At 36.5% G+C, this 11020-nt stretch overlaps 1 protein-coding gene across 1 annotated transcript; it reads right to left on the bottom strand.

Moving 5' to 3' along the window:
* Nucleotides 1-3289: 3289 nt before the first annotated feature.
* LOC117424018 (macrophage immunometabolism regulator-like) lies at nt 3290-11020 on the bottom strand. The gene is made up of 2 exons (XM_034040032.3): nt 10879-11020; nt 3290-6473 (listed from the first exon to the last, which is right to left on the bottom strand). Exon 2 carries the CDS (start codon nt 6449-6451, stop codon nt 5828-5830), a length of 624 nt encoding a protein of 207 aa, XP_033895923.1. The 5' UTR covers nt 6452-6473; nt 10879-11020; the 3' UTR covers nt 3290-5827.

The raw sequence follows: 11020 nt of genomic DNA, 5'->3' as shown, positions 1-11020 counted from the left end.
AAGTCTCCCTGGCTAAATATAGAAAGTAGTTACCAAATGCCTGGGAGAGCCATCTCATAAAACACTTAAAACAGACAAGCTTTTAATCTGACAGATTATATAAGAGAAATCTGATGACAAGTGAAAGCTGTGAAGTTTAAACTGGAGGTACATAGACCTGCTTTACTCACTGAACCACTTCCAGACAACAGAAGCTCAGATGTAATTGAAAGAGACAAGCACTGGGTATCCTTAAAACTACATTTCAAGTAAACATCTCTGGACAGATTGGAGAACTAGTTTACAATAAAAAACATTTCTATATTGCAGTCTCGTTCTTTAGAGCAATGCGCATTTTGTGATGAATTTATATTAAGTTTTTAGAATATCAACAAGGCCAAAAAAAAAAAACAGTAACAGAAAACAATGCACCAGAAATGATCTTGTATGTGATTGCAAAAAACATGTTCCTAAAACCACATTAAAACAAAATGTACTATGGGTACTGTAGCAGACAAATTATATATGACAAACTAATTTTCAAGAAATGTCAGGGTTTATAATTAACTTTATTGGCTGGTTTCACAGAACCTGATTTCTACCACCATGCCAGACACAATCCTTCTTTGCTTCTATATTGTACATTGTTATTTGGTCAATTCATTGTGGATGTTGGTATTCTGCTTCTTCTCTCAAAAGCATTTAAAAAGGAAATGGCAAGTTTTGTTTCTTTTTTAGCAAAATGCTGATTTACGTTACATTCCATATTTGGATTTGTGTCTGCTATGTAAAAAACAGTGTACAGGTGCGTGTGCTATGGAAAGCAAAAGGTAATACACTTTTACTTGTTTTAATTGGTGCACAGTAACTCATAATGTGATCTCTGCAGTAATGCTTTGAACAATGTTACAAAAAATGCAAATGATAATGTTGTTGTGCCTACAGCTGTTCTATTGTGTACAATGTCAGCAAGAGAGCTTAATAATTACTAGCCGGGCCTTGAAGTTACAGAAAAATAACACAGGAGCAAGTCTGCCATTATATTACAATATAAACAACGCTGCATTTGCATTCAGAAAAGAACTTGATCCAAATGATTTTAAACTCTGATCAATGTAGTCTGATCTGCTGGAGAACACACACAGGTTAATGGCTTTGGCTGTTCGTTTCACCTATTTAAAAAGGTGATGGAATAAAAAACAGCATTGCCATGGACTTCACATTCCAAAGTACTGTAAAATGATCTCTCAAAAGTCATGCCAGGTTTTCTATTAAGTGAAGCTGTAGTGTGTTTCTTTTTACCCATCCATTATGAGTAGACGAAAGCTACAGCTCACTAGTGTTAGAAAACTACCCTCCATCAATCTCAAGAGTAATTAATAATACATTACAATATTGCATTGGAATCAAAAAGAAGTAAAATGGCATAATATATACATTTATACTTAAATATATAAAATGATTAACTATAATTCTTATGGATTATGAAAACAATATTGCTTATATTTGTCAGGTAGTGAGGGTCAGAAACATTTACACTTACTTGGAAACCAATATCTGATAAACAAATGTTACTTCAAAATATAGCAACAATGTAGCACATTGCCTTTTCACTGTGAAAAAGGGGACATTTTACGACAGAGGAGTCCAATCTATTTATTTATTTATTTTTAAATCAGGAAGATCTTAAAATGCTTTCCTCTCCTAGCAGAGCCTATAGAGCAGGACAAAGACAGCGGACCATTGTGCTTGTTGAATCCACCAGGGGCAGACAACAGTTCAGTCTACAGGAAGTCAGGGACTTAAAGGGTCCGCTTCAATCCAGCAAATTGAATTGATTACTATTAAGGATTAAAACATATTGAGCCACTTATCAATTTTGGTCACACAACAATTTTACTGTTGACCCAAAAGCATATTGCCAGACGCTTGCGTCCTACTTTTAAGCTCACGTTAGCTAAGAATAAACAGGATTCTTGAAGCCAAAGGGATTGATCTACATCTTTACTGGACCAGATTTCCTGTATACTCCACAGCAGCAGATTACCAAAAGATTATCAGAATTTTCCAGCAAAAAAAGATAATTTATTAGGCAAGCTGTTTGGCAGATGTTTTTGACCTTCATAATTTATAGAGACCACGTAGAACCCACTGGAGTTTTGACAACCAGTCTGTGAACTAGTATATATTTTCTGTACCCAAAAAAACCCCAGTACTGCCAATACTGGTCTACAGCAGTTTAAACTGGAGCATTCATTAAAAAGTCAAAGAATAATGTCTTACCTTTAATATTATGCGTCTGCAATCATTCTCTACAGTTGTTTCTGCTTATACCATTATATACCATGCTTAAGATATATTCCAGCAAAAATGTCTGGATCTGCTGATTTTGTAAAGTGAGGTTGTTTCATTTAAAAAAAAAAAAAAAAAAAAGGATGCAAATTTTAGTTTTTTTTTTTTAAATATGGATAGCTTTTTTTATTTTTAAAACACAAAATGAGATTCATTTACAGTCATTCATACAGCAGAGCACCCACTCAGTTAAAAAAAAAAATGAAGCTATTCTGCTATGCACATCATCATTAATCTGAATTACAGCGAATTATCATCAGTGCAATTTAGGATACAGAAAAAAAGAAAACAAACCCTAAATTTCATTCATTTACATAACGGCATAAAAAGGAACCAGTTAAATCTCTGGAGAAAAAAAGGCAATGCGAGCTGCAGTTAAGATTCTTTCATGTCCTTGCCAGTAATGTTGTGTCAAAATCTTTTTAAAACAGTTCTATTTCCCAGTGTACGACTGCTGAAAATAACTGGTTACTATTTTCCCCATTACTGTACCCAAATTGGTCTGAAATCCGGTTAACACACTATTCTACACAATACTTCAGTAAAATATATTAGAAAAGAATAGGTGGGTGCATCGAAATCCATCAAATGCCTGTGTGGCTGTAAACTGGTTGAACTACAGTGTAAGTGGATGACTTTCCAGAGAGATGACATGCTGATAGATTTATAGATTAAGTACTGAAACAACTTTGAAAAATACTTAAAAGTTAATTATGCTTGCTGTACAAAACAGAAATCCACTGACCAAAGAAATAAATTCTTAATTGTTACAACCTGCACTTTTGAGGGCATTACTGAAATACAAATAAAGAATCACCTCTAGGTAATGCTAAACATGAACACAAAACAACACAGATTAATAATGCTTGTTTTTCCAATATTAAATTGGGTACAAACTGGAATGGAAAGGAATTGAAAGCACACATCATCATGAAAAACACATAATGAAAGAACTGGGCCTTGATGATCAAATAGAGCTACATAAAATAAACCCTCAGTTCTAACAGATTAGTGGCCAAAACCATTAAAGTAGTTTAGCAGATGCAACAGGAAACAATAAATATATTTGTTACTTAAATAGTGCACATCAGCAGTAGTGTAACATTATACTACATGTCTCACTGTGTAGGCTATTCCATACATTGAACACAGAACAAAATAACTCCCTCAGTAACCCTTAAGGTCACTTCAATAGACACCACGGATAGATAAAGGGATTTTTAAATAAAATTAGGAGAATACAAATAGAAATCATTAGGGCTGTGTTAGAAGGTTTGTTCGCTAGCCAGGAATTCGAAGGTAGTTTTAAACCTTCGAAGGTTCGTCAAGTTGCATTCACGCACTGTGTTTTTTTTTTTTTTTCTGTTAACAGAAACCGTTTGACAATGTGTTAATACTATAAAATCACACATTAAATGTCAATCTTTTGATTTGTATAATGCATATTACATATAGATTAAAATCCACTACCACTGTACCAAATCGTTACACATGCGGTAACAACTCTATATGGCGCCGCTGCCGTTTATGGAGCAGGGTATAGTATCCAAAGCACTGGGGCGGTACCTATAGCGGTTGTATTGCTTCAGTAAAATATGTACTAAATACCTAGTGTACAAGACAGTGTAAGAGAAGTGATATGGTAGAATATGTTTGAAACATACAAAATATACACTAACACTAATCATTTTAATTTTGAAAACTGAGCACCGTCCACACCTCCACCCTCCAGCTCGTGTTATCCAGAGGCAAACCTTTAATTTCTTCATTCACCATCTCAACAGCAAAGTGTTGTATAGCGTAAACTGTATTGAAAGAAATGTCTCGAAATCCCTCTGCTGTTTGGGATTTTTTTTGTTAAATGGCCAGACAATCAAAAAAATAAAGCTGAATGCAAACTGTGCAAGCGACTCGTATCATCTGACAAGTGTAAGTTCATATTATTATTATTATTATTATTATTATTATTATTATTATTATTAGTAGTAGTAGTAGTAAAATATGACTGTGACCGAATAACCTGCTTGGAACGGTGACTGTTAAATAAAGCTTTGCTTTGCCTAAGTCAGCTGCGGTTGGTGCTGCTGCAATGCAAGCTTACAACGCGTATTTTTATTTAAATTATAAACACATGATTATTGTTCTATTTAACGTATTTTTAAAATACATGTTAATGTTTTATTCCATTTATATGGATTACCTGTAAAATAATAGGATTTTCAATCAAATATAAACTAGTAGCTATGGTGACGTCACCAATAAATTATGCAAATTAGTACCACTGACGGTTCAAACCTTCCTTCGGTAATGTGTTCCAAACCTTCGAAGGTCAAAATGTACCCTTTGTTGCAGCCCTAGAAATCATATATATGCTGGAGTGAGGGGCATACCACTCACAAAAAAATGGCCAAAGAGGTGTACCAATGACCAACAGATCAACGGGAAGCTTCATATCCTGAAATATGTTTTTGGTCTACCTTCTGACTGGTCGAATTTGGTGTTCTTTATTCTGTGTAAAAATGCTTTGCATTGTCTTCACGGTTTGGCTTCAATAAACATTTAATTTTGAGGCTAGATTTTAGTTTTTTTACTTTAACAATATAATGAAGGCGAATGCAAGTAGAATACCCATTTTCTTTTACAGCATAAACAATGTGCATTATTAGACACCAAAAATAAGCATATATGGTAAAACAAATCAGAATTAGTGACTGCATTTTCCAAATGGAACATTAAATATTTCAAAGCAATGCCCAGCTCCACCGTTTGCAGGGGAATCTATTGCATGGTCTGTTACAAATGTCTATTTAAGGGGATATGCTTAACTGAGATGTTAGCCTCAGCATCGTATTGACAATAAGCTGTTCTACCCTAAAGCCAGTCAACACAGACCTACAGATTTTAGTGGTTAAATAATCTTAACAGTTGATTTGCCTACATTTGCTGCCAAGAAGAAGAACGGCCAGTCAATGACATTTTCCATTGTACCTTTCAGAAGGGATCAGGAATTCATTACCAAGTAAACTGTTTCATTTACTATGCGGTCTATAGTGTAATCAATAAACAATGCAGACACAGAACACAAAAAACTACAGTAAAAATATGTGCAAATGGTGCATCGCTATATTCCCATTACCAAGCTACAATTTCCAAAAGTCACATGTTGTTACATAATCAAGCACATAGGTATTGCTAATTATAAGGGATTTGATTTTTCCTATCCATGATTATATCTGTGTGTTTATCACACATGTTTAGAAAGTTTTCGTCCTTGAACAAATTCCTCTGTAAAAGTGATCTGTGTGATCTCCTAAAGGGCACAGGTCAACTTAACTCTACCAACAGATGGTCATTTCAAGGATCCGTCATCATACTGTTCCAACTGCTACACATTCTACATCACTGATCAGCATTGCTGGCCAAATCGGGTCAATCAGCCATATCCTTGGCTTCTTGAAACTCTCAAAGCAATTATCTGAAACCTTCTTTCTTCCACTCATGTCTTGTTTCTGGTGAACACACGCTCTCCTCTTAGGGTGAGGTGCTGAAGCTGGTACTGAAGGACTTCCGTGTCTGCTGGCTCCTTGATATTCATTTTGTCCAGGTTGAGGTAGTCTAAGGATTTGGAATGGGCTCTCTTGCCCTTCAAAAGACAGAGAGGTAGAGAGCCATGAAGGACTTTGCTGGGCTCCATGGGGAGTGACTTGATGCAGTTGTCACCTGAGCTAGGCATCCTCCTCCTCCTTCTCCCATTGACAGCTGGAATATCATAGGGCTGGTAGTAACGGCTCTTCGTTTTGTAAACCCGGGTGGCTCGATGGAGTCCCGAATCCAGCTGCTTTGTGCGAGGGTTTGGCATGGTGTCCCCAGTTGCCTTCTCGGTGCTTGTCCACTTCTGAGCTAGCTTGAGAAGCTCCTCCCCGGTGGTGAAGCCCACAAGGTAGTTGGAGTCCATGTGGAGGATCTGATAACCCGACACAGTCCCCTTGATGGGCGAGCATGGTGTGCTGGAGCAGCGAGGCTTTTCAGGCTCTGCTTTTGGTGGAGAATTAATCTCGTCTGTAGGGGCAGGCAGAATGGACATGATAGTCCTGGAAACACCACTGACATCCACCTCCATCTTGAAAGGCTGACCTGGCCGTCTGAAGGACAAGCAGAGAACAGAATAAGCATACAAATGAAACTGAAGTGCAGAAGAATCGCAGCTCAGCTTCAGACTTAAAATTAAATTACAGGACTGATTTTTAAAGCATGTCCTCCTTCCAAGGCTTTATACCATCTCCTAAACTGTGAATTTTTACAGTGATCCTAATTAGAGATGTACAAACCAATTATTCTGCTAAGCTCTTCATGTGATTGCTATTCTCCACAGAGTAAGAAAAGCAGCAACCACCACAAATCCAAGCAGCTGTTTCTTCACTTGGAATGCTAAATTAGACCAATCAACACCAACGACACTCAATTGTCTAGAGCTTAACTGTATAATCAAATAATTGTGTCATGTAGCACTAATCCTAATGCAATGCAACATTAGACATAATAAACAACAAAAAATAAAACTGAATATTGCAAATATACCAACACGCCCAGTGTTCACAGTTTTAGGGGGAATTGGAACAAAGGGGCAAGTCCCCAAAGGTTGATTTCAGTTGTAAGTAAGTAAAATTCTTATCCAACTACCTGTTCTCTACATTTGTTTTATATTTATTTTATTTTCTTTGTTTGACTGGCTTCAGTTAACCACAGAAATGCAGAATTTCAAAACCAGGGGAATTAAGACTGGTTTACTCTCAAGGTCAATCATTATGTGAGCTGTTAGGAGAGGCAGTTTTTATTTTATTTATTTATACATATTTTAAAAGTTTTAAATTACATTCCATTCCTCTTTCAAAGACCAGGTGTGGGTGGGACTAACTAAAATCTGTTTTCACAAAAAAAAAGCAATTAGCATGTTGTTAAAGCTGATGCTTTATGAGTACAGCCCTCTCTGTGGAATCGGGTGCCAATTAAAACCTTTTGTGTTTGTTTTCTGAGATGCCTGTGAATGAATCACTGTTTCCAAGGAACTAAACTGAGATCACCCAAACTTTCATTAAACGTAAGACCCAAGAGGCCTTTTCCTTTATACAGTATACAAGGGTATTCTGTGGTAACACAGCCAGCGGACGATTCTGCAGTGTACTTCCACAAAAAAAGACTGTAAATTACGAAGCTTGCAAAAAGACTTGGGCAGAACTTTCAGAAGGTGGATAAAGAAAAGCAACCACAATACATGGTATTCCATTTAGTTAGAACACTGTTAGAATAGAACTCAGTTGTGTTGTCTGGGAACAGAGCTGCTTATTACATAATATACAATAGCCACAGACAATTTAGTTAATGGGTTTTTTTATTGAAAGGAGAAAAAAAAAAAAACACAGAATGTTCCACATCTTTCCACCATTCCATAGCTGATTTGTAAAGAGGTAATATCATTAAACATATTGTTGATGGGGACTAATGCATAGAAACACCGGTCCCTTCAATCCCCACACTTCCAAACCTGAAATTTGGCCATAATGCAGGTTTTATAATGCAGCATTATGACTGCCAGGTAAACCTGCCATAGAAACACTGAGGGAACCATTATGTTTAGCTTCACTGGACTACCACTTTCCCTGATTCACCAGAACATTGCCTTGCTACTGTTTGTTTGACAAACACAAGGTTATCTCCTTAGCAACAGGTTGTTCAATACAAACCTGTACAATTAGGCATGTACAAAAGAAATCCCACTGTGTTCAAAAGCAATATACCAGCATATTATGTTCAAGGAAAGACACAACCTACAGAAAAAAAAACCATGCATTGAACTAAATGAATATGGTTATATTTCCAGTCTGTTTATACTGCTTAGTCATGCATCTCACTGTAACTAAAGAAACAGGCTCACTTTGAAATTACTCCTCACTGTAATTTTTTTTTTTTTTTTTTAATGCATGCTTGGTATGGACCTTCCTCTGCAAAATACTTGAGACTAACCTAATCAATAATTTATAAACCAAAACCCACTGAAAACACCACAACCTCCATTCGCTGTGCATGTAAAACAGGGATCACTGTATCGCCAGACTCTGACCCTCTAAATAACACGTGGGAAAGAATGTCCCAACCTGACTACAGGAAAGCGAAAGCGAGCTGTGTTTACAATTTAAAAAATAAAGAAATTTGTAAACCTATGAATTTTGCTACTGTGTAAATTACCCGACACTAAAGTAAGTGTATAGAGCTCTGCGGTTTTGTAAAATGTAAATTGTAAATGGTGTGTATTTATTGTGATTAATTAATGGAGTACCTGACCCTCCTGGGAGAGCCGGCCTGCTGGGTGTGATTCTAATCAGCAGGTAGGTGTGTTCCAGCGGGGGCGTCAGGCATAAAAAAGGTTCCATTTATTCACCTCAGGGCTACTGTAAAACCAAAGCCAACTAGGCTAAAGAAGCTGAAATTTGTTGATGTGTGCGTGTGTGTGTGTGTGAGAGAGTGTGAGTGAGAGTGAATGAGAACCAGAACCAGGGTTAGGTACCAAAGAGTGAGCAACCAAGTCAAAACTGCCGACAGCTGGGCGAGTAGCCAGAGTTCATTTATTATTGAGTCCCACCAAAGTTTTCGTACTGTGTTGTATGTACTCTTTGTGCTACCATTGCTGGTAGTGTCACGGGGCGTATCAACTTCAAAACATTAATACCCTGTATCTTTCTAAACAAGGGATTTAGGGGAGCTCTCAGCTCCCTAATAAAAGCTGAATCTCAAAACAATAATTGTGTGAATATAGTAATTGTAAGAGCTGTGCATAATGATATTTAAAACAAGATTAATTTATCTGACTTTTTACATATCCGCCCTTACTCTGGTCCCACTGCAGTCAGATACGCAACAGACTACTGTATACATTCCCCAGGGGGTAAAAAATAAAAATAAAATGACATCACATCTGCAGTTTCTGAGATGAACACAAAACTAAATAGGGGTGTATTAATAAAACACAAGGTTAATAAGCTAATATTTATCATTTCTTGAAATACAAGTCTCTGTAAAACTTAAAATAAAACACTGTTTGTGTTTACATCCAGCACTTAAAGAAAACATTATAGGCCTACATCACCAGAGCAGCTGATAAGGATGATAATTGTGAAACTGTAGGCGAGGCCATCCTGGTGAAGATCATGTAAAGCTGCTGTTGGACTATGTGACATCTTCGCTATGAATATAATTACAGTAAATTACAAACTAAGCTTGAATTTTAATCATGACCAGATTGATATCGAGGCTGCTGCTCCCCTGTAATCTTCTCAAATCCAAGAACCTATTATTATCTAATATACTTCTGTGAATAGATTCTTTGTATATGGTTTCAAAAAGGTGTTTTTTTTTGTTCATCCTGCAGACTATTTGGCACCGACAACTTAATCAAACCTATATGTAAATTGTATAGGTCAAATCTATGGAAGTCAGAAAATTTAGGTTTCTATTTCTATATCTCCTACAATACCCATATTAACAACTTTTACAAAAAAAGCACTCTGATATTTAGCATCTCTCCTGTTTTTTGTTATAGTGTGTAGGTCATCAGAAATAGCAATCCGTGTACACTGCCGTTGTCAGCTTAAACTGTTTTAAGTGTTTCTAACGCTCACACTTGCAGTAGATTCTTAACCTCATGGGTTTTCGTTTTTTTTTTTTTTAAATAAGCATTTATCAACTGTTATTGCATTAAAAGTTAAATACAACAATACTTCCAAATTCAGTTTTGTCAAACAGATGAGAAATGCAGGTGTCCTTACTTCCATTGCACCACCAATCCCCCTTTTAAATGCCGCTAATAAATATGTATTTTTACATCAATTTACAGAATAGATATTTTAACCAATCGCCCGATCCTCTTCAAATGTAATATAATTTGCAGCCTCGTCGTCTACCGACGAATCTCACCTGTCAGCACCACTGCAAAGGACATAGAGCACCGGTATCAGTAATGCGGAAGAGAGAGAGAGAAACAATGTAGCAGATTACTACCACAAGCGCGATTCAGGTCATGCTTACTCCTTCCGTTGCACAATTAGTAAATGAAAAACTAAAAATGTCACTGACCGAACCGTATAGCACAGAACAAAAATAACAGACATTACGAAAACTGAACCAGTTTTACCTTGATTTCATTGAAAACATTGAAACCCCACCCCTAACGGCAACATTTTACAAACACTGGGCAGCAGGATGTTGTCGATAGCGAAATCTATTTTAACCTTGCGTGTCTAGCGATAAATACATTATATATATATATATATATATATATATATATATATATATATATATATAAACGTTTTCAATCTTGTAATACATCTATAGTCTGCGTCTACAAAGGACTGCATGGCTTCACATACCCCACAAAAAGGGGTTTGCAACCTACTGTATTATTGTACTCCTAACGTTGTAAAACATTAGATGAAAAATAAATAAATAAACATGGTTCAATTTCAAGAGAGAAAAAATAAAGAGAAAAAGACTAACCTGGTTGTGCAGCAGTGATGAACCACACTCAAGTGCCTCCGATGCAAATAAAGCAATGGACTACAACATGAGCTGTGGCAGCAAAGAGCTCTTCCGACCGTCACGTGATGCAGTGAGGTAATCTGGGCAGGACATGACCACA

This window comes from Acipenser ruthenus, chromosome 2 (genome assembly GCF_902713425.1).
Source record: "Acipenser ruthenus chromosome 2, fAciRut3.2 maternal haplotype, whole genome shotgun sequence".
Lineage (NCBI taxonomy): Eukaryota > Metazoa > Chordata > Actinopteri > Acipenseriformes > Acipenseridae > Acipenser > Acipenser ruthenus.
The sequence above is the reverse complement of the archived record's forward strand: the minus strand, read 5'-3'. Positions and strand labels throughout refer to the sequence as shown.